Source organism: Gouania willdenowi, chromosome 4, assembly GCF_900634775.1.
Source record: "Gouania willdenowi chromosome 4, fGouWil2.1, whole genome shotgun sequence".
Taxonomy (NCBI): domain Eukaryota; kingdom Metazoa; phylum Chordata; class Actinopteri; order Blenniiformes; family Gobiesocidae; genus Gouania; species Gouania willdenowi.
Window position 1 is genome coordinate 29,388,636 of NC_041047.1, and position 25,368 is coordinate 29,414,003.

Here is a 25,368-nt window from a genome sequence, read left to right on the forward strand (position 1 = left end):
CCAAATTTAATGGAATCTTCCATGGCATAAGGTCTTTAGTTAAAGTCAGACTTTAGCCAAATGTACTGTTACTTTTAGTACTTTTGGCTGAATTCTGCTTATGGACAAACAAATAAGTATTATTACCACCTCCTTGAGGTGGTAATAATACTTCTGAAAAGATTTCATGAAGTTTAAAACATACAGTAACAACATTTTGATTTTACTATGCAGAACACACACACACACATTAGAGATGCTAAAAGTTGGCTTTATGAACAATGGCTGCAGGCATGAACAAGGTAGAGGGGAAAAAAAATAAGCAAGAAGAAGAGAAATAGGGGCCAATGACAGTTAGTTAGTCCACTATTTTGGTAGCAAAGAATGCTGCAAAGAGCAAAAAACAAAACTTTTATTGTGTGTCTTACTTTCAGGTGTGCATGCCTGGTTAAAAACTATGAAATCAAATTTTAAAAATGAGTGTCCATGCATGCAGCTTAGCACAGGTCGTGTCTTCCGTTCAGTTTCAGTTTATTTACATCAGTCTAACAAAAAATATTCAAACATAAATCACAATTTAAAAATACAAAACAATACTTATTAGCCCAACATAAATCATAATCAAGTTACCTTTCTCAATAATACACACAAAAGACAAGTATATTTGAGTTGCCTTTTTCAAATAATGCAAAAAAAAAACAAAACTACAACAAAGAACACAAACATATTTCTACTGTTTCACATAACTCTCTAAAATATATTGTGACATTTTCTTTTCGAAAATGTCACTCATTTTTATTGAGTGACATAGATTTTTATTTAATCTATCAACATTATTCCACAATTTAACCCGAAGAACAGGCAGACATCTTTGTTTTACTTTACTTACTAGCTTTTGGTAAAGTATGCATAAATTCATCTCTTAGGCTGTATTTGCAGGTCTGTAGATAAAAGTATTTTATAATAAACAACATCATTAAATTTAATAAGTTTTAATTTCACAAATAATGGATGTGTATGGTCATAATACCCTGCTTTGTTTATTAATCGTACAGGCTTTTTTTTAATCTCTCTAATAAATCAAGGAAGTTCTGCGTGTGTGCGTGTGTTTGTGGAGCGAATTTCTCCCCGACGCGGTGTCTGTTTGACCTGAAACTTTTTTGACTGCTTGCACCTATTTGGTGTTGCAAAACATTTCTTTTAATTTTATTTAGCTCGGAAGACACATTTATGTTTACCCAGAAATTAAACCTATTCAGCTTTTGACCTCAGTGCGAGAGGGGGCACTAGCGCACCAATCTATTCATCTACAACCTCTAATACTCAGTAGAAGAAGACCCTCCTCCAGTCGACAAAAGAAGGTCAGTATTAAAAATGTTTTTGTACTGCTAACAGTTATTGAAGTGTGTTGCAAAACGTTCATTTTCATTTTGTTTTGAGATTACGGTTCCCAATTTTGATAGCGTCGTAGTACTTACGGGTCCGTTTTTTTCTTCTCAAGTCTCACGCATTGGGTGTGAGACACACGAACACACACATCTCAAAACACGCCCTCACCACAAATAAGGAATGTAAAATTAAACAAAAAAAACTAAACAATATTTAAACAAAAAGTACACAAAACAAGAACAGAAATGCACAAAAATATACAAAAAAGCTCCAAAAACACACAAAATGAAACATGTATTACAGAAAAATACACCAAACAATGACAAAGATATGAAAATTGGTGAAAATACACAAAACTAAATATTTATACAAAAAACACACAAAAACTACACAAAAAAGATACAAAAATACATACAATGACTCCAGAATCACACTACAATGGAAACAAAAAAATAATAACTATACAGAAAATGCACAAAAAGACAACAGAAAGAAACAAAAATACACATAATGACTCCAAAAAACATACACCAAACAAAAAAAATATAGTATGTATAAAAAAAACAACAAACACATTTATCATGCGCATGTCCCATATAATTAAACCAGGGAAATCTTACACGCTATATTACTTTACTTTATAACACCACACAGTACAGAGTATGTACACCTCTTTTTACATCCAACCTTCAAACACATACTCATTTGGACCTACTTAAGCTCCTCCCACGACATAAATACATACTTCCAACGGGTACTGTACTAGTGGTCGTAAAAGTGGTTCCCCAGAGTTCTATACAGTATGTCATATATGGAAGAATCAAAGTACAATAAATTGTAAACAAGGAATTTCAATTAAGAAAATATTTTGTTTTATTTAACACAAAAAAGTGTTAAATAAAAGATGTGTCTTGTGCTTTAGCTGCAGCAAATATGCACACATGTGCAGCGTGTTTACTCTGAATGGTCAAAAACACAACATGTATGAAAACATGCGTCATCTCATCTTGACACAATATTTCACCTCAGTGCAGAAAAACATATTATAATAAGACTGACTGAGATTCAGATGCATGATTTAGGAGGTCACAGGAAACAGCTGATGAGCTGTCATATTCAGTCAGTGTCACCATATATTTACTGCTCTATTTCCTTTACTGCATGTACAAGAGTCTGAGTTCCTCACAGGGAATATCACTAAGCATTATTAATAACCTAGGCTGCATTCTTTGACATTTGCGTCCCATAATGTCAAATAAAGCCAAAATACTGTCTTATTCTCATTCTGCTTCGTTATTGTAGAAGGACAAGATGGCAATCAGACTACAGACTGTGGAAAATGTCAGCGGAAAAGAGCCATTTATTAAAACCTACAACATACTCACGCATTTCTCAGTGGACAAACGATCCCACAGATAGCAACTATTGTATCTGCCTTTGTGACAAAGTAAGAAACATTGCACCCAATACAAGGAAGTACAGTGATACAAACTACTCTATGTTATCATCTTCATGCAATTTTCCCCAGGCCTTCCAACAGAGTACAAAAAACTGCAGCACAAGCGACTGTTTTTATGCTGATCGCATGCATCTCTGCTGGGGCACACAACACACCAAAGTTATGATGTTTGGGTTGATGCTGATACTGAATGAATCAATAATGAGCCAGTGAGAGGTGAACAACCTGATTCTTTATCTTCTCAAAGGTATCACACTATTCTACTGCAGGGGCTTCACAACCATCTGCTATAAGAAAATAATGTGCTACAGCTGGCTCGTGGTTACAAGTAGCACTTGATCCAATCGCCTCCTCTGTTTCATCTTCTTACGTCAGATTTAACAACAGATACTGAATGTAAACACACTGGATGACAGAACTTGTTGTCCAGTTTGGTTCATGAGTGACTTTGTTATTGGAATGGTCAGCATTCATCAGCAGAGATCAATATCACATTATTGTGTCTAATTCTGAACTAGGGTTAGACGATATGAACTAAAATTCATATCTCGATATTTTTTCTCCAAATGGCGATGTACAATATAAATCTCTATATTTATACTATATAAATCAGTCCATCCAGGATTTTGCGAAACTCTGCAAAATCAGTGCGGCAATGCAATTTTTCCAAAAGCACGCAACTTTCCTGCAACTTCGCTGAAAAAAAAACATGTAAATATGTGGCCACTTATCATTATTTTGGGCATTTTATCGCTTGTAGTTGCTACGTAAGTAGCGGAGGATGTACTATGGGCTTTGCGCCATAAACATATGTACTTAGACACCGCAACCGGAACCTACGAAGAAGAAAATGCCTACGTCACATCCTGTTTTCAACCAGTGCCGAGAGAAAGCATTCAATGGAGTCATGTGCGATAGAAATACCTCGCATTTGCTTAGAAAAATATCAGCTAAGGACCGTGCAACACAGTACCCAACATTGCTTCATAAGAGTAAAGGAAAACTTTTTTGTTCAAATGCAATGTTATAATTGAGCACAAGCGGACGTCGTCTATGGACAAGCATTTTGCTTCTGCAAAGCACGTCAAGAGAATGCAAGCCAGTGCACAACCCCATGTGGGAGAACAAACACATTATCATTACATACAGTATGTTCATTAATGTTTTGTATTTTTTTTTTTTGTTATGCCTAAAGAAATATATCTTCATGACAAGTTCATGTTATGCACTTTAAGATTCCTTAAGTTCGATATTGTTTACTGACTTGCACTTCTGATGATCATTTGGCAAAATTGTGTTGGTGTTTGCTTTCCAACAATAAAGCATGTTTTTTTAGAACATGTCTGGTCAATATGTATTTATAATTGGTAGAAGCAATTAACTTTTAGGGCTGAAAAAAATCACAACTTTTTACCGCAACTTTTGGAAAAATGGCCCGCGAAATCAGGCATTTCAGCCCGCAACAATCACAAAAAATGCCCGCGAAATCCTGGAGGGACTGATAAATGTCAATATTTTTTTAAACCATTAAGACAATTCTGGGTTCTATTATTTGCTGTTGCAAAATGCCACACAGGCACATTTATTAACAAACAGCTGCACAATATGTGAAACTTTTGGCATTTTCTCCTCTAAGGGACAGCACGTATGAGTGAGTTCTGTAGAATGGCTTGTTTAGGCATAGGGTAGGGTTAGGACGACCTCAGTAATCAATTTAACTGTGCTTTACATGATGTTCTGAGAAGAAGCAAAAGCAGCATCTCCTAAAATGAGTATTGTATTAAAAAGAAATAAGCTATAAAATGAAAATATATCGATACAGGCAATATCGTAATTTACTCTATCGCCAAAATAGAAAACCCGATATATCTTGAATCTCGATATATTGCCCAGGCCTATTCTGAACATAGTAGCACAATATATTTGTAATTATGCTCCACTGGTTTTTACAATCTGTTGTATTGTAATTTCTTAAACATTTGAGTAAAGGTTGATCATGGGGTTTTTAAACTTTTCAATGGATTCATTGCTTTATTTGACATTAGTTCTAGTTTTTGTATGAATGTTATCATTACTTTAAAAAGACAACACGGCTGATTAAACTTTATTTATTTCGAGCAATTTAATACAAACAGAAAATCATTCGTAATCGTAGTATGTGAACTAATATAATTCCATTTGTAGCCAACATGGCTAGTATACATGATATATATTAACATAAATAAACTCTTATTTTAGTTCAATAAGGTTAGATTTAAGGTTTTAACTTTTCACGACCACATTTGCATGTTCTATCTTAGCGGAATCCATTGTTATTTTGTTAAAATATACCCAAACCGACACATTTTCATGAACTCAAGAATAAATCCAATCACAACAAATTTCATTTTCAATTGACAAAAAAATGTAATCTCTGGTGCTGGGCACAAACATATTAATAGGATTTCACAAGCAGTTAATAAATATAACGAATGAATGAAACGATCAAAATCCTAAGCTCTGAACGCTTTATATTTTAGGAAAATAAACCATTCACAACTCAATACTTCTGAGAATTAGAGACTGTTTCCCATGACTTAGCAGTAATCAAACATGTGCCTTTATTCAACTTGACATTTTGGAACTAAAACTGAAACTAAACCAAAAGGAGCTCCAAAATAAGCCATAGCATTTATTCATATACTAATTATAAGTAAAATATGTAATAATAAGTTTTCGTGTGTATATCTGTCATTAGCACTATTTCGGCAATGGTCTAAATTTAGTCAACTCTTAGTTTTAGTCAAGGTCTTAGTCATCTAAATCTGTTACAGATATGTGCTTTTAAAAAAAAAAAAAAATGATATGGAATGGTATTAAAATTTGTAAATACACACAGACAGATATGATGTGATCAATGTGTAAGACCACATGATCATCACATACGTTCTGATTGGATTGTGTCCCATGTGGTGAAATCATAGTTTAGTTATTATTTGTTGACGGAAATGTAAATATATATATTAGTTTAAGTGCAGTTATTCCCACTTAAAAGAGCAGTATTATGAAAAATCACTTCATAATGGTTTTGCTACAGTGATATACATCCCTTTAGCCTCATTCAGAGAGTCAAAGTTGAAAAAGTTCTCTTTCCTCCCTGCCTTGTTATTCCACATTTTGTAAAAAGTCAGTTCCAAACAGGAGAGTTGGATTTTTCTCACATTGTGATATCACAATGTGGAAACTCCTCCTCCTGAAAATCATGGCTCCTCCTTCCCTACATGAGAATGTGAACTCCTTCCCCTCAAGCTACCTCACACGTAAAACAAAAACTGCGGTTTAATATAGAATATATGTTGTACTTTATTGTCATGTATGTAAAGCTACATACACAAAATGTGTTCTCTACATTTAACCCCTCCCTGGCAAACAGTGGGCAGCAGCAGTGTAACACTGTAACACTGTTCCACTTTTAGTAGCCATTATACTGCCTTGTATCGCCTTTGACTTGATTTGACATGTTTATGACCCAATGTGAGGCAGCGGTTGGACAAAACAAACGATTATCACTTTAAATGGACTATTCCTGTGGTTAGAAGAGGAGAGGATGAGAAAAAGCATGCTAGCAGCTCTGGTGAGTGTTTAAAACAGCTGAAACAGCTGACTGACTCCGCTGCTGACGTGATAAACACATCGTGGAGCAGCGTTTGTCTGACTCACAATCACAATAGCCACTTAAATAGCCATGTGTTTTACTGCAATGTGCAGTTTATTGGCTGAAAACGATAACAAGAGTGTGTAGATAGCAAAAGGCAATCGCTATGATGATCAGCTGTGACATGAAATCAGCGTCTACAGACACGCCTCCTCATGCATATGCATGAAGGCCCCAAAACAGCCTGTTTTTAGAAGAGTAATTAAAGGGACTTTTCAGATAGATAAAACTCCAGAAAACAGGCGAGATTGGGAAAATAAACCTTAAATACTATGTTGTTGGGTTCTTAGAACAAATAGAGATAATAGCATAATACTGGACCGTTAAATAAATGTAGTCGACGAAAACTATGACAAACATTTTAAGTCAACAAAATCCACACTGAATGCAATTCAGACATGAAGGATTCTGCATCGATGCATTTACATACCATTATTCAATTATAGCATGGTGCATGATTACATCCAGTGAAAGTAATTGCAAAAATCCACATTAAGGGATTTAAAACTTTATTGTGATTTTAAAAGTGTATTGTGTTAAAAGTGGATATATGGACACATTTTGGATTTTTATGAAAGAAATAGGAGATGGTTTTGCTTCCTGTGGAAGATGCTGGAGCCACAGCATGAGCTTCCAAAAAGAAGCCACTTCACAAAAAAACAAATACCATACTGTCTCTCTACAATGACTCTGAAGCTCAGGTAAGAGTGAAAAAGTGTATATTTTACTGTCGAGTCAGATTCATATCTAACAGTAATGGGACGTTACATTAGCAAAGACTCGCAGATTTATCTCTTCAAACTTCTATTTGGAAACTTTATTCAGTATATAATATGTTAAAGCACAGCTGGAAATACACTGCTTTGGTTTTTTGTGAGGATGACCATTTTCACACTAATAATATAATACTGTATGTGTAGTCGCCTGTACTGTTTTGTTTTCTGTTTGCAATTGAATTTGATGTCTAAATATTAACTTTTGTGAAAAAGTACGATGCAAAGTATAAACGACGAGAAGTTTTTCCATATAAAAATAAGTATTTATTTACTGTTGTAAATACTGTTTTCTGCTTTGTTCAAATTTGAGTCAAGAGGAAAAATACTTGAAGTAGCAGATAGAATACAGAAGGGTTAGTTTAGTATATTATGGTATGTTATGCTATTGTATATTATTTGGTATTTCGGGAGGCGAGACCCATAAAAAAAAATTTTTTAAATTACAATTTAATGTATGGACGTTTATTTAAATGATGTTTAAAGCACTCTCAAATATAAGGAATAGATGTAGTGGTGATACTTTTGACTGCTTGTATTCACTAATGAAAAAGTAACCATGTGCAGTAATGTAATAAATAAAGGGTGAAACTGATATAGTTTGGTATTGTGGTGCATTATTATCCAATGTGGAATCTAATCTAATCATTGACATGATATTTATAAGACCAGTGAAAAAGCACTTTATTATTACTTTATATTGTTTAAACAAAGTAAGACAAGGTCACATGTAAAAAGCTATTGTTTTATGAAAACATATTTGATTAGTATTTATGTCATGAGGGCAGGAGAGCATGCTGGGTATGACGGTCTATCTGTCTAACTGTCTAACACTGTTTTCTGTTAGTTTCAGTTATAACGGTCTATTCATGTTAGCTAGCTCGGCTTAAAGAGGACTCTAGAGCCAGGTGAGGGACTTCAGTCGACTCTTCTATCATCACTTCTGGGTAATGGCATTTGGTTGCTTAGAGCATGGTTCTCAACCTTGGGATCGCGAGACAATAGAAGGGGGTCGCCAGATGCCTTCGAGAAATTAAGATTTTGAGCCCATTTTTGCTACATTACTCCAATTTATGCCACTTCTCCATCAAATTCCAATGCTTTTCTGCACATTTCTTCCACTTTCAAGACATTTTCAGCAATTTTTAACCCTTTCCGCCACTTTTCCTACCGAATGTCGCATATGTTGACCCATTATTGTCACTTTTAACCTCTTTTCACCATATTTCATTCTTATTTTTGCCAATTTAACCACATTCACAATTTGTCATGCCCATTATTTGCCAGTTTAAAAGAACTCTTCCAACTAATTGTTCCAAAATTGACACTTTGAGCCCTTTTTACCACAGTTTCTGTCTGTTTCTGGCCACTCTAATGTAACCAATTTCTGTGGTTTTTAAAATCCAATTTCACAACCTTTTTCACCATTTTTGGTCACTTTTAACCCATTTTATTTCTGATTAAAACAAGGATTTACATCTTTAAGATGAATATATAGTATGGTGCAAATAATAATAAACTTCCTGGATAACAGTGCGTATTATTCATAAAAATAAATAAATGTGGTTATCACAGATTCATAGAACAATGAACCATCATTTTGCTGACTTTATGGATGGACCCCAAAAATCTCTCCCCTTTATTCCCCCTTTACATGGCCCTGTCTCCACATGACTGTTCTTCAATGTTCATGTCTGTGTTCAAACACCTTCAGCTACAGTGGGGGTCCCTGGTCTCTGGAACCTTTATTTTAGGGCTCGTGGGCTGAAAAGGTTGAGAACCACTAACTTAGAGCAATGTTCCCCAACCCCTTGTGTCCCATGTACCCCTTATCTTTTCTGTCATATCGCCAGTACCCCTTGGTTCATGTCATGCATTGTTTATTTATGTCAGCAGGCTCATCCAAACATTTTTCTGTATCTGGTCCAACATTAACCTCTGATTAAATATATTTATTTATCTATTTATGATGGTTTTGGCCATTTCAGATTTTGAACTTCACCTTTTGATGTATTTCAAGGAGTTGTGCTACAATTCATTATCGATGGACGGAAAAATACTGTATGTCGGTGTGCATGTAGAATTTTGTTCTATAATTTCAGAAATTAAATTGACAAATGTTTCTGCGTTGCCCCTGAGATGTGTTCAAGTACACACTCCTGGTTGGGAACCACTGGCTTAGAGGAAGGTAATTACACTGGTTTGTTTTGCACTAAATCTGAAAACGTAAGCATGAATACCTGACCACTAAGCTTAAATTACATATACCTGAAACAACTCAACAGTCTATTCCTCCTCTTGTTTGGACTTTAATGCTGACCTAAAGAGTTAACTGTGTTTTTGCTACATCAGCCTGAACAGTTCAGGGAGCATTTAAGTTTTCCAGGACGGCGGGAGCTGCTCAGTGGAGCATTTGAAACCCTTGGCCCTCTTTCAGTGTGAAATACCCAGCAGCAGACGTCAACTCTCATACACCTCCATCCACAGAGAACAGGTTGGAACAGAGATCCCCAAGAGAATGGCTGCTATGAAAATTTCATGGTAGAGCCTGGTGTGATCTGTGGGTCTCTACGCTTCAGCGATGGGCATCTGCCCTCACTGCAATGCATTATTTAAAATCACTCATTCAATGGAGGCTTCCGGGGGCACCTTTTCTTACTCTGCTACAAGAAGCAGGAGTAGACAGGATGCGTATGAGAGCCATAAGAGGGCCAGGTAGAATGTGATGTACATATATGTCAGAGGAAAACCAAAGGTCACATGGCTTTCCCATGAACTTAGTACTGCACTGGTTCCTCATGTGGTTCACAAGTAAGTAGGGCTGGGATAAACGATTATTTTTAAAACGCCTAATCTGACGATTATTTTTTCGATGCATCGATTAGTCTAACGATTCATTTTTCCAGTTCAATTCGATTCGACTCGATTCTCCCCATTAATTGACTAAAAGTAATTTATAAATGTTGATTTAAATATCTAAAATGACAAAATAACTTAAAAAAAAATAAACAGCTACTGCTGTTGTCACGGCGGGTGTTTTCTCCTTGTCCCGATGACGCGCTGCCATTCGGTCACACCCGGGATAAAGGACGAGGGTTACGAGGAACAGCTACCTTCGACGAACGAGTGCGTGCCTTCACTACCTTGCACGTTTGCAACTCAGAGGAGCCACTCACGTTAGTTATTCTCCGGAGCCTCCATCTTTGTTTTGGTCGGACGACGCCTAGACGTATTTCTTGCCTCGACGTCATCGATGACGTCGAGGCGTTGTCCCGGCCCTTCAAGTAAGTGTTCATTCTATTACTTTATCATCAACTTAAATTTGAGAAACAAAAAGTAAGGATGTCACTTTGGCAGAGTTTTTGAGCACAAATACAAGAAATCCTGGTCTTTCAAGATGCATTTTCAACCTTTTACATCTTTTTCGAGCTAAAGATCTTGGATTTTTAATCTATGAGGCCGACACTATGGATTTATCTAATAAAAATCATTAGGTGCGTCTGAATAGTCCCTCCTATCTCCTTTCCTATCCATTTTTCCTTAACCCCCAGACGTGTTTAGGTGGCGGCCATGATGAGCGTTCCAATTCTCTAAAAGCTAAGGAAAGGAAGCTCAATGCTTCCTTTACAACCTTTTTTAGCCTAGGAAACACTGATCCATCCTTTACCAAAGGAAACCAGATAATGCTGCCCCACAATGCATTGCAACGACAACATTTAAAGGGGCCCGCTCATCAGAGCATTCACGGAAACTCACAATGACTGAAAAGGGACGGAGGTCATGTAAGTTACTAATGAAACTTTAAATGAACAACTTTAAAAAATCTCAAACCCATATCTGAACTATGAATGTTGTTAAGTGGATGTTATAAAAAGAACAAAGTAAAGTCAACTTTTTGTTCAGCCTATTCTCAGTTTGCATTTGTTATTTATGCATTCAGATTAATGTTGATTTCTGAGTTTAAGTTACTTAGTTTCACTTTTCTTCCTCTTAGTCTGGTAGCTTCTTTTCCTTTGATTTACATTCAAACCTTGTGATATTTCCGATTATATCAGTGGTTAGAGGCACAGGGGAAAGTGTTATAAATGTGCTTTTAGTAGTCCATTTTTGGAAATGTGTAGTTTTTTCACCATGGCAGACATCACTAACCTTCATCGCCGTCAGATTATTACGTCACCTGGTGGAAGACAATATTACCCGCAGCACTGTATATACGAATATATATTTATATTTATGTTTTTTTTCGGAAAAAAATGAAAGATAAAAGTAACAAAAAAAATAAAAAATAAATGTATTCTTATCCTCTAATTTATCCTTTATTTATCCCTTATCCTTTATATCTATCATTATTATTATTACTGTTGCTGGCTTGTGTTTTATTTTTTTGTTCTGAGCACCAACTTCTGAGTCAAATTCCCTGTGCTGTTTTTTAAAACTGTACTTGGCAAAATCAACTTTTCTGATTCTGATTTTGAAGTATATGTGGCACCGATTGTAAAGTTGCGAATGCTAAAATAAACATTTTTTTTTGCAACATTTAGCAACAAACCTTGTTTAAAAAACGTATGTGAGTTTTGTTCTTGTAAAAATATGTCAATGTTATGTCTAAATGTAAATGTTAAATATTAAATCTAAACGTTAAATTTAAATCTAAATGTTAAATATTAAATCTAAATGTCAAAGGAGCATAGGGCAGGATTTAGAAATCAGACTCCCGGTGATAACCCGAAAAAAAAAAAAAAGTTGTAGGCCAAAAAAAAGAGTAGAAGGCTAAAACTTGCTGGCTTGTGGCTTTTCTTCTGTCTATTTTGTAGCACTTTTCGTACCTAGTTTTTGTTTTCATGACGCATTTACAAGAATAAATTAAATATCACAAGCTTAAAGTGTAAGTTGTCTTGAACAAAGTAGTAGTAGTAAACAAAGAGTGTATATAAGTTTAATCACTTTAAAAAGCTGGAGTTAACCAGCCAGCAAGTTGTGGAAATAATGAGGTTTAAACCAATCACAGAGCTCCTTTTACTTTAATCAAGTCCATAAAATAAAATAATTAATAATAACATCTTGTTTGAAAGAATCATTACAAGTTAAGAAATGTCTAATTAATGTTATCCAAATCACATAGTTGATAATAAATTAAAGAGGTTTACTGTTCAGAATAAATAATAATCAGTAGAAAAACATATTTCAAAGCGCGGGTAATGTAAAGTATTGCAACAAAAAGAAAGCAGGAAGCGGCCGCGGGCTAGATTTGATCATTTATTTACTAGATTAAACGATGCACCGACGCTAAAAAATTCACGTCAACCAATTTTTGTAGTCGACATTATCGATTATGTCGACTAATCATTGCAACCTTTCAATTCCATAGAGAAGAAAAAACCCTTCAAATTTGTTCTGTGAATTATTCTTACCAGCGACTCTTTTCTTTGTTGAATCTTTCTTAAAGATAATGTTTATTTAATTTAGTTGAATTCAGTAATATTGTGAATGTTAAAATGTATTACATTATTGGGGAAATGTTTGGAGAGAATAATTGTTTTCCTTCAGTTGCAGCCGCCAGATATTTGTTTCGACCAGCAGAGGACGCTGGTAACCCAGTGTGTGGTTGAGATGCAGCTATTCTTCGCAGTGAAGAAGAGATGCTATGCGCAAGCAGACAGAGCTAGTAGAAAAACCTGAGTTTTACAGATATTCACGTAATATTACAGTGATTTTTTTTTTGGTGCTAAAGGGGTAAGGGATCATTTATGATTATGAACATGTTTAAGAGTAGAAGGCTGACAGAAAGGGAGTAGTAGGCGATTCCGCCTACTACTCCCTGCACTTCTGGATACCCGACCGAACCCTGACGGTACCCGAGGGCACCGGATGTGTCGGGTTTGGACAGATATTTTGAACTGGTGGTCGGGTTCGGTCACATAGTGTCGTTGGCGCCGCAGCGTTCTTCTTTTCCAGCAGCAGCATTCACAGCTGATCCGCGGTGGATGTAGAATAGAGCAGAGGACAATTTTAAAGAAATAGACTGTTGAAACATTCCTTTTACTGCACAATAACATGGATTATCTTTATCTTTCATACATGGATTATGTAAATAGATCCGTTGGGTCTCTTGTGCGCACTTCGCCCCTGTTTGTGTTTCTCTTTCCCTTTATAGCCGTGTGCTGATATGATGTTGACATTTAACAGTTTGTTAATAAAAATTGGTGCTTACCACTAAAACAAACATACATAAGTAATTTCTTTGAGAAAAAAAATTGACTCGGACGAGAAAATGCGATCCGATCCACACTAACTGTGACACGGTTATTTATTTACTCACTGTTCATGTGACTGTTTACTGCAAGACCTGTGCACATGCCTCTGCATTCATCTGAGGACCCAAACAGTAGTTTAGTGCATTGTGTACTGTGTGCGTCTTTTTCTCATTCTTTTTTATTTCCCGGTTATTGGGACGTCGTGAACGCGCACCAGCGTCATTTGACGTCACCATCAGCGTTATTTGACTCCACATCCGCAGAACTGGGAGGGAAATTCAGACTCTGAAAATAAGTACAAAATATATCACACAATCTTTTTAGGGCAATTGGTAGAAATATGTGTGAACTCATTCTCTATGGTTTAGAGCGCTTCATCACCAATTAGCCTAAAAAACTTAAAAATAATGTTTATTTTTTCTCAAATCCTGCCCTATGCTCCTTTAAATATTAAATCCAAATGTTAAATCTAAATGCATACATTTAAATATGAATGTTAAATCTAAATGCTAAATGTTAGATCTAAATGCTAAACGTTAGATCTAAATGCTAAATGTTAGATCTAAATGTTAAATGTACATTTTAAATGTTAAATATAAATGTTAAATCTAATGATAAAATTTAACATTTAGCATTTAGATTTAAGATTTATATTAAATTCAACATTTAGATAAAGATTTAACATTTAACATATTGATTTAAATTTAACATTCAACATTTAGATTTGCATTTAATATTTAACATTTAGATTTAGATTTGTCATTGACATATTTTTCACGAGAAAAGAAAATATCACAAATTTCATAAATATTGCTGTAAATATGGTCAAAAGTAACGTAAAAAGGTTGCAGTTTATTTTAGCATGTGCAACTTTACAATCGGTGCCCCATATTAGTGTGCCTGATTGTCAAAACAACGTGATGGCCTTTCCCTAACTCCTTTAGGAAATCTCCTAACACATTTCTTTAACCCCGTGGCTTCATCCAAGGGGTTAAGGAAAGGTGATAGGAGGGACTATTTGGATGCACCCATGCTATCACCAACGAGCAGTAAAGTTCATCTACGATGGGTGCTTCTTCGCTGGTCTCGTGCGAGCTCACGAGCACTTGGTTTTTCTGTGCTCACATCAGGAGGATCTCATCGACTGTCTCGTCCCGCAGGAACACACCTGACATTTAGCCTCAGGCTGTCCCATTCGCCATTCTCCCTTTTCCTTCCCTCGCCTTCCAAAGACAAGGACATCTCAGCTGAGTTTAGCCAGCTAAAGCACAGACAGTTAACAAATGAACTTTCATGTCTTTGCTTAATTATTAAATAGTGTGAGCAGTAGCAGGGTGAACTAAGGTCTGTGTGAAGAAAGTGATGGACGATTAAGCGGCACCTGTAAAAGCATCACCTTTCATTAGAAAATGCGGGGGGGAAAAATATAAAGTATGTATAATTCATATACTCTGTGGTGTGGTGGGTACAAGACCAAGTGTAACTCCAATGAAACACAAATCCTAGATATAAATAATGTATGTCTGTCAAATAAAAGCAGTATGGATGTGACAGTTTGCTGATGTAGTGATGTGTTATGTGGAGGTGAATGAGCAGCAGGGTGCCTGTGTGAGACACCTGTGATAGCACGGAGCTGCTCCATTGAAGCCTATTCCCTCTGCACGAGCTCTTTAAATTTGCTTGGCTTTGTTATAGCAGCTCTTTTGTCAAGACAAATCAGTGTCAATGAGCGTGTAAACACAGACGGCTTTAGCCATGGGTTAATCCAGGAATTGTCACAAACACATTCATACACACACAGACACACACAAAAAGCCTTCCGTTCTGCAGAATGGAAGGTTCTCGCGGTACATATAAAACAATAAATAATACATATTTGGACTCAATCAAGAGATACTTTTAATGATATATTTGCGATACTTAAAATTCTACATATACAGTACCATTTAAAGCTAATAAATTGTAATTAAATGCATGTGTTTATAAATGTAAAATAAAACATACAATAATAATAAGGCCTCCTGAAACGTACTTCCTGAAATAGTAAAAGCTACCGATATATGACATGAATTTACCATTGACTTGCTGTATTTTACCCAAACATACGATTGGTTAAAGCTGCTTTATCAGAAAAATCTACAGTGTAGGCTAAATTAATCAATACAAAAGCAAAAAATGGAAATTGACACTTGGAAGTTTGTTTTCATTTCCACCGTAAACACTACGTATGTCTACGACAGTGACATGTTTGCGCTTTGCATCGTGGGATGTGGAGTCGCTGAGACAGATGCATAAAAGTGTTTTTACTTTGTTCTGATATCACGGCAAATGACTGGAACAAGCTAGAACAAAAATAGTGTCAAGACAATCACTGACCTCCTTGTCTGGAGAAGAAACAGAAAAAAACAAAGAAAGAATGAAGTAAAAACACTTCTGTGCATCCGTTTACGGGACTTCACATCCCACAATGCAATGCGTGGGAATTTTTAAGGTGGAGATGAAAACGAACATTCAAGTGGAAATTTTAACCTTTCAGCTTTTCGTTTTTTGAGTAAAATATGTTTCATTCTTTGATCTATGAAGCATACAAATGTGATATTAGGTAAAAAAAATTTTTTTCAAAAAAAATCATCGGTGGGAGCAGTTTTAAATGTGTGCCAAATGATTTCTCAAGATTTCACAAGCTTTGAACAAACTGTTTAGCCTTGCACGTCTGAAGCATAGAGGAATAAAGTTATTTAAAAAATTCACATAATTAATATTACCCATTAGGAATTTCTTGGTGTTGATTTTGGGGCATTCAATATGTCAGTAATTAGGGGTGTCCCGATCCGATATTGATATCGAATATTGGTCCGATATCAGCCAGAAAACGAATATCGGATTTTATCGGACTGCATCTAAATTCTCCGATATATATTATATTATATTTATTCAATTGTTGAATAATGTAGGTAATATGTTGAAAATTAAAATGTATGTAACCATTTGGTTAATAATAAATGCGTCAGTTTTTCTCACACCTACTGTTGCTGACTATTGTTCTCTGTTTGAGTGACATCACTTGATCAAGCCTTTTCTAACATTCTGCACTACAAAATAAGTGATAAAAGTATGTATGATTCGTGCTAATATCGCATCGGATCGATATCGGCATCTGCCAATATTTAAGGCCGCAATATTGGTATCGTATTGGAAGGTGAAAAAAGTTGTATCGAAACATCCCAATCAGTAACAGGGTGGCTTACAATATAATGCTAAAAAGTTTTCAAAATGTTGCCTTGTTCCTATTGACATTTTGAACATCTGTACCAAAAATTGGGCCAATGTGACATCTGTAAAGGGTGGTAAACTTTTTTACAATTTTTATTGCTTAACCAAAGAATGCGTAATTTTCACAGAATTTTTAGCAATATAAACGTAAGTATGGTCATTAATAAGTTCTCCCTGTATGTATACTAAATGAGTAAGAACGTCACAACAGTTCAAACACTGTTCCTGAAAATAGGAAATAGCGTCAACATTTTGAAAAAGTGTGCCACCCCTAAATGTTTGGTACAGATGCTTACAATGCCAACGTGAACGAGGCGAAAAGTGATCTGGCAAAATTTGGTGAACATTCATTTCGTGAACCACCCTAGTCAGTAATTACATGCCAACAAAACGCAAATATAATTGATATCGAAATGTCACAATAAATCATCTGTGAGCACAAGAAGAACAATCTTTGCACGTGTGAACAAGCACAACTTTGTACGTACTTTTCCTAACTTCCTTTTCACTGATTAGATTTTGAACTGAACCAGAACCATTTACCGACTGAAGTTTCACAAGCAAACGGAGATGATGCTTGCACGTCTGACATCAAAGTTTTGGTCCACAGCAGTGCATGAAGACAACATTTATGATGCAACTCCTCCAAAAGCATCATCTGTTTCCTATGTAGGGAAGGACTTTATCTACAGGAAAACATAACGTTGTATTTGCCTGCCGGGTGCTCAGACAGATGCTCTTCTCTGTAAACGACACTTCTCTTCTGCTGCTAAACTGATTAACAGCTCTATGAACGTACCTTCAATATTTATACAGTTCTCCTTATTTCAAGTGTGAAAACTGACAAATTTGTGCAGATGCAATAAAAAAAGCAGCTGACGAAAGGCAGCATTAATTGACTGTTGACATATGTGAATGAAAGCGCATTCAGCCAAAGGGTGCTGAGGGTAAATCAGGGGTTTCTTTACTTTTCAAGCACTGTTTCTGCCTATGTTAGCGCGCAACTCTTTATGCCGCCATCAAAAGACCAAAATGCAGATGGAAGAACCATCTGTGTAGAATCAAAACCATGCATTCAGACCTGAAGATCCCTATTAAACAGCAGGCAAATACATGGGCGGAGCAAAGGGAGGAGCAGAGGATGTAAAGAAACCCACATTCAAAACAAACTGATTAACTTCACACTTGAAGCTCTTTTCCCCGATAAATTTAGAGGCATTCAAAGTCTGACAAGAAACACTGTAAACAAACACAGCGCTGAACAATCCGGGAAGCCAGGGAAGTTTTTTGGGAGACTGAGGAGTTGCCATTTAAAAGGTCTGATGTTCCAACGCGCTATCAATTGTTTTTTCTGAATGACATCATTAAGTCAAACATTTCAAAGGGATTCCTGTTGAGTAATAAGAAGACGCCTTCCAAAATAAAATGCTAAAATTACGTTGAAGGTGATTAATTTTGCTCTTCCAAAGGAGCATCTCCGTCCTCTACCATTACCATTACTATTAGATGATTTTTCCTCACAAAGCGACTCATCACAATGACACTTCTCAAGGACACACAATAATAACATGACACGCTTGTTCTTGCTTAAAGTGACCCCAGGACTGACTAGACCAAACAGATGAATTCCAGTCTAATGGCGAGGCCTTGGTTTTGTATGCAGAGGAATGTTTTTAAGTGCAAAATGTCCATGTGACTCCAAACTTTGTGCAGTCTTTCTGAACAAGCAGGTTGGTTTAATCCTTGGCTTCAAGGTTTTTTTTGAAGGAAATACAAAAGAAAAGCCTCTCACTGAACAACTGGTTTTGTACTGGTTTATAATCAACATCACTATTGATCATGTGTGTGAAATGACTCAATATGGACTGCTAGAATAGGAGAGTATATAATCAAAGGATTTGGTAGTGTGTACACATGTTTCAGTATACCTAAACGGGTGTTCAGAGAGACGGAAATGTCCATTCTTGTTTCAGTGCATTCCTGTTGTTTATGAATATGAAAATAAGCATTATTGGCATTATTTCAGGAGGTTTAATAGCTTGTAATGACATCAAATTGGGAAAGTTGATGTACTCTTTTAATGTATTCTTTTTTCTTTCGGTGGTTTGTATATATTGTTTATAGTAAAATACTGTTTATAATATGGACCACAAGGCTGAAATAAAGCCTATCTATTCATCTATCTAGCTATCTATGGAGGTATAGTTGTGTCTTTATGATTCAAACAAAAAAAACTTTTCAATCAAAAAAATTTTACTTCGATCAAAGAAAAAACGTGTTCAAATGTAACTTTTTGGGCCTGAAATTTTAAACTTTGATTGAAAATATGTATTTATCTCATTTTTTGATTTAATAGAAAAGACACAAATGGACCACCTATAATATGGCCCAAACACAAAAAAGATTACTTCATGTTACAAAAAAAAAAGAAGTTTTTAAATGCAATTATTTGGGTCCCAAATATTTTTTTGCATTATTCGGCCGAATATATTTGGTTGCCGAATATTCGGTGCATCCCTAATTTATACTGTGTACAAATACTCAGTCAACACTGTCACTGATTTGTGTCAGATAATTACCTTCTCACTCCAGTCAGGAACCGTACCAAAATCCCTGAAAGTAGCTGCTGTTAAACCTCTGTTAAAAAAGAGAACAATGGATGCCTCTATACTGGCTAACAATCAGCAACCTTCCATTCATGGCCAAGATCATTGAGAAGGTGGTCTTCAACCAACTTAGTCCATTCTTAACCTTCAACCAAATATTTGACAAATTTCAGTCAGGTTTTCGTTCTCATCACAGCACTGAAACTGCTCTGATCAAAGTGATCAATGACATATGGTTGAACTCTGATTCAGGAAAAGTATCTGTTCTCATTCTATTGGATCTTAGTGCTGCATTTGACACTGTAGATCATACAATTTTATTGCACAGATTGCAAACATGGGTTGGACTGAATGGAAAAGTAATGCAATGGTTTAAGTCATACTTGGAGGAGCGACGTTATTTTGTAAGCATTGGAAACTTTGAATCTGACAGATTACCAATGTCCTGTGGGGTTCCTCAGGGATCTGTTCTTGGACCTCTTCTGTTTAGCCTTTACATGCTTCCTTTAGGACAAATTTTACAGAACTGTAAGGTTGATTATCAGAGCTACGCAGATGACAAACAACTACATACATCACTGAACCATTGAGGTGTTGTGTGACTGCTTAGAAAAAGTAAACTTTTGGATGAGTGAAAACTTCCTTCAACTAAATCATGATAAGACAGAGGTGATTGTCTTTGGTAACAAGGAAACCAGGACTGCTGTCAGCAAGTGTCTTGAGTCTCGATCTTTAAAAGCTAAAAACAAGTCAAAAACCTTGGTGTTCTGATTGACTCAGATCTTACATTCAGCATCAGATCAAATCTATCACAAAAACAGCCTTCTACCACCTAAAGAACATCTCCAGAGTGAAAGGTTTAATGACTCAGAAAGATCAGGAGAAACTGGTCCATGCTTTTCTCTCCAGCAGACTGGACTATTGTAATGGTCTTCTGACAGGAATCCCCCAAAAGAGCATCAAACAGCTACAGCTGGTTCAGAACGCTGCAGCTCGGGTCTTAACCAGAACAAAGAGGTCAGAGCACATTACTCCAGTTTTAAAGTCTTTACACTGGCTCCCAGTCAGACTCAGAATAGACTTTAAAGTTCTGCTGCTGGTGTATAAATCTGTGAATGGGTTTGGTCCAGAATACATCAGTGACATGTTAGTCAGGTATGAACCCAGCAGGTCTCTCACATCTATGGACACAGGTCAGATAGTGGAGCCCAGAGCTCACAGTAAACATGGTGATGCTGCTTTTAGTTGTTATGCTGCAAAGAAGTGGAACAAACTGCCAGCAGAGCTGAAGTCAGCATCTAATGTGAACATTTTTACAACAAAGTTAAAGGCACTTTTTTCTCTACTGCATATGATTGAGAGAGAGATTTTTGGTCATGTTGTTGTTGATGTAATGTGTTTGTTGATTATTTTAAATGTTTAACTGATTGTTTTACATGTTTTTTGCTGCCGATTTTAATGTTCTTATTGATCTTAAGCTGTTGAATGTTTTCTGTTGCACTTTTTGATCATGTAAAGCACATTGAGTTACCTTGTGTATGAAATGCGCTACACAAATACATTTGCTTTGCCTCACGACACACAAACCTCAGTAAAATTTGTATCATGACACAATAATAGAAATTCAAACTACTGAACTTATTTGTCCTTGTTTCGTACAAATGAATTTACGCCATATTTGTTGGTGGTCAGAATAAATAATGTACCAAAAAATGAAATAATGAAATCATCAAGTAATAACTGTGACGATTAAATTAAAATAAATATTTTTGGGAGGACTATAATAACTCAAGCATGATTATTAGTTTAACGTATTTTTTGTTTTACTTGAATATTTCAAACAGCTTGGTGGTGTGACTCATGCTCAGGAGTCTTTTACTGTGCAGCTCCTGCTGATGGATTCCATTTCCTCCACTTGACGATGCAAATCCAAAATTGTGATTGGAGAATTCACATTTTTATCATGCAGTATTGTTCTAAAGAATATTCTGAAAATATAAGATCCGTAACTTCAAATAAAACACTGACATCTGCACAGGGTAACTAACTGCTCTGAAAATAAGCTGTTTTTTTCATGCAGATAAATTGTCGGGAATAGGCTCACATTTAGCTGTGAAATGATGTGTCATTTGGAGGATTATTATATTTTTGCTCGGATATTGTGGTCCAAAACAATGATGATGGCAATTATGATAAATTAACACAAAAGTACAGATGACTACATTTCAATCATAGATACGCCAGACATGGGCAACTCAGCTCGGGGACCCTCTTGTAGAAAATTATAGAAAAACACTAATAATAAAATACAGAAAATTCACAAAATGACACCATAAAACATCCAAAATGTCAGAAAAATACACAAAATTACTATGAAAACACACAAGACTAAAAAAAACAAAAAAAACAATACACAATAAAATCTATACCAGCTCAGTGTCTCTCATGATAGTCATAGCATCATCTCTTTTTAAGGTTGGACTAGACCTTTCTTATTGTCAATTACTTGGTGTTGTTCAGCAGAATTAAAGATGTGATTTGAACTGTAGTGTCAGTTCTAAGACATAGTTCTAACCTCTTTTTTGGTCATTTTGCATTTTGTAGTGTTGTTGTATAGCAGCCACAGCAGGAGTATCATACTTTAAATCACTTTATATTCTGAATCAGTGTTCATTTTGACAGCATTTGTTGATTTAGTTTTAGTCATAGACTTTTGACTAAAATACAAGGCAGTTTTGGTCCAAATGTAGTCATCAGGACTATTTCAGTTAGGGCTGGGCGATATGGACCAATACTCATATCAATCATTTTTTCTTAAACTATCGATATCCTATATACTGTAGTCTGACCAGAAAGACAATTCTGGGTTAAATTTGATGATCCAAACACCTGCACAATATGTGACACAGGAGTCTTTTTCTCCTGTAAGGGACAGCACGTGTGAGTGTGTTCTGTAATGTGGCTTGTTTAGGGGAAGGTCTGGGCTAGAACTCAATAAGAAATCCATCAAACTATGAATTTTATGCTGTCCATATAGATATTGTAATGTTTTATATTCCCAAAATAGAAAACTCAATACATCTTGAATCTAGATTTGTCGCTCAGCTCTAATTTCAGTTATAGTCTAGTTTTCTAAATGACATTATGAGTCGACTAAAATATAAAGTATAAGAGTTTATGCAATTCTTTTAAGGATTCAATGAGCATTAATCAAACTGATATGGGATATGGTATGGTAATAATATGGGTATTATTGTTTGTAAATACACACAGAAATATTGGATGTGATCAATGAGTAAAACCACATGATCACATGAATTCTGATTAGATTTCATCCCATATGATGAAATTATAGTTTTGATTTTAATTAGTCAACCTATGGATTTTGTTAACACAACATTAAAAAAAAAAATTGTCATAGTCTCGTTATGGTCCCTTTAAAAAAAAAAAAAAAAAAATATAGTCAACAAAAATTATGACGGAACATTTTTAGTCAACAAAATGAACAATGATCTGAATATAGAATAAAAAATCATTTATTGGACTCCATAGGGGGAAATTCACACATTGCAGCAATACCATAGAATAGCACAATTAAATAGTAAGAACAGAAATAAATACCAACATAGGATAATAATATATGCAAAGACTTAAATGAATATGTAAATATGAGTATTCCAGTGATGCATTGAAGCAGCTGTTCTGAGCCCATGCATTACCAAGGTAACATGTGTCGGTCCTGCAGGGCAGGTTAGGGTGATGAGACAGGTGAGGGGAGAGGGCAAACACCATCCATTATTAGTGTGGCTACCTTTACACGTGACACACACACACACACACACGCGGGGCTGGACTGAGTAAATACACACACAGGTGGAAAGAGTCTAATGCTGCTTTAGGTTCAGTTCATTAAATGATAAAAAAAAAAAAACACACACACGTGCACGCTAATATGAATGAATGTTCTTGAGCACAGAGGGAATCCTAATTTCCACTTCTCCAAAGACTTGTATTATTTCTCTATTGTTAAATGAATAATCCTCCTCCTACACAATCATTTTAAATAATGCTGCTTCTGCACTGACTTCACTCCCAATAAATAACACATAATCCCACAGAATAAGTTAAGGGACCCTTAAACTGACTTAAATCAGCGTTTTAAATATAGTGATGAAAAAAAAAGGTGCGCGCGCACAGCTCTCGTGTGAAACAGGTGTAAAAAGCAGCCTGGCGTCTGCTGCTGATGGGCTGGATGCAATATTAAAGCATCATATGCTGGTTCAAAGGTCAATCTGCCTGCTGTTCACTAAACCGCATGGGACTGTTTTCATATATAGGGACTCGCACCTCCGCCTCAACACGCATTGAGCTGCTCCATTTTCCAACAAAGTGACGTGAATTCACAGTGAAATCAGGCACTGGTGGAACTAAAACACATGGATGAAGCACATTTCTGGAAAGCTTCACCAACTGAACGAGACACGATCCAAGAGCAGCGTCACAGGACAGGACTTGACAGTGTTTCTAAAAGTATCATTGTATCCCAACAGGAATCCTTGCTCACTCCTCTCACCTCACACTGTTTAGTGCTTAAAAATAGCCAATGATGAGAAAAGGCTACTCGGATCTTAAGTGCTGGAGATGCAAACAGGGTTCAACTCTTTGAACAAAGCTTCATGTGAGCGATGTATTTCTGTGGCAAAAAGAATAAAGGATAAACAGCAGTAACAGTGTTCTCTGAGAGGGACAGTGACAGGTAAGAGTTGCTTTGGGATTTCACAGTGGAACAAGCATCCGGTTTACAAAGAAAGCTGTGCGTAAAAGCGCAATGCCAGAATTAAACAAATAATATTAGTCCGGGTGTTTCATTCAGTTGTTGTTCTTTACCGTTATTCCTGGCTGTGCAGCATATGAGTGCGAAAGTATATCACCGCTGTGAGAGACATGCTGAACGGGACAAAACTTTTTCCCTGCGTCGCCAGGTTGGATGCGCCCTGGCGTTACGCCTAATAACGCACATTCTCACTCCAACATGCTCACGTGTGCTGTCATTCAAATGTGACAAATAAAATCTAACTTTTCACTTGCTTTCCTCTGATGAACTTTCTCATCATGAGCAACATGGACCAGCAGCACCACATCCAAACCATATGCACGCGCTTTACGCGCGGGGAACCCAAAGGACGCTTCTCCAACTTTTTTTTACGCATCTGAAGCCGGGTGAGAAACAGTAAACACATCCAACACGGCTGCACGAGCAAGTGTGCACACACACAAATGGTAAAAAAAAAAAAAAAAAAAGTAAGCGTAAACAATGCAAGTGTTTTGCAGAAAGTTAGAGAGACGCAGCTTTGCGGTGACCAGAGCGGAGCGCGCTTCAGGCGCTCAGCTCCGTTTAAATGACGGAGCCTAGTTTGTAAAGTTGTGCTCTCTTGTCTGCAGCGCGCTGCGGGTAAACTCTCAAATAAAGCGAATTGTTCACTTACTTTTCTCTCGCTTGGCTATCGGAAGGGACGACAGCTCCTTTACCTTTGGCGTACATGCTGGATTCTGTTTTAAGACTTTTGCCCCACTCAACACCTGTCAAAGAAAGAAGCCAGGAAAACGCTCCATCTCCATAGCTACCCCTTTAGTGTTTTTCCTCCAACCCCCCCACCTCCACCCCCTCCCCTCCTCCCTCCTCTCTCTTCTCTCCCTCCCTCTCTTTCGTTTCTTTTTTTTTTTTTTCCTTTTTTTTTTTTTTTTTTTTTTTTTTTTTTTTGTTTTTTACATCTCCAACATTGGCCACAAATCAGGCACAGTTTCTATTGGGGGGGCTTGAAACCGTCCGCTGTTGGATTTTTTTTCCCCTCCTCAGCCGCTGTTCCGCAGTCCGACTCGCCCTCCCTCCGCTGTGTGCTTGGTGGGGGCTCCTTAAAGGGAAACACACACTTTTAGTTTA

At 36.3% G+C, this 25,368-nt stretch overlaps 1 protein-coding gene across 4 annotated transcripts in view; it reads right to left on the minus strand.

Moving 5' to 3' along the window:
• Positions 1-25,097, minus strand: part of ssbp4 (single stranded DNA binding protein 4) — a 144,865-nt gene extending 119,768 nt beyond the window's left edge. For 2 of the 4 annotated variants that reach the window (XM_028444412.1, XM_028444415.1), the window contains exon 1: positions 24,914-25,097. In XM_028444412.1, coding sequence (XP_028300213.1) covers positions 24,914-24,969 — 56 coding nt within the window. In that variant the 5' untranslated portion in view covers positions 24,970-25,097. The remainder of the gene's footprint in view (positions 1-24,913) is intronic. The other 2 variants (XM_028444413.1, XM_028444416.1) reach the window with 1 other exon arrangement.
• Between the last annotated feature and the right edge of the window lie 271 nt (positions 25,098-25,368).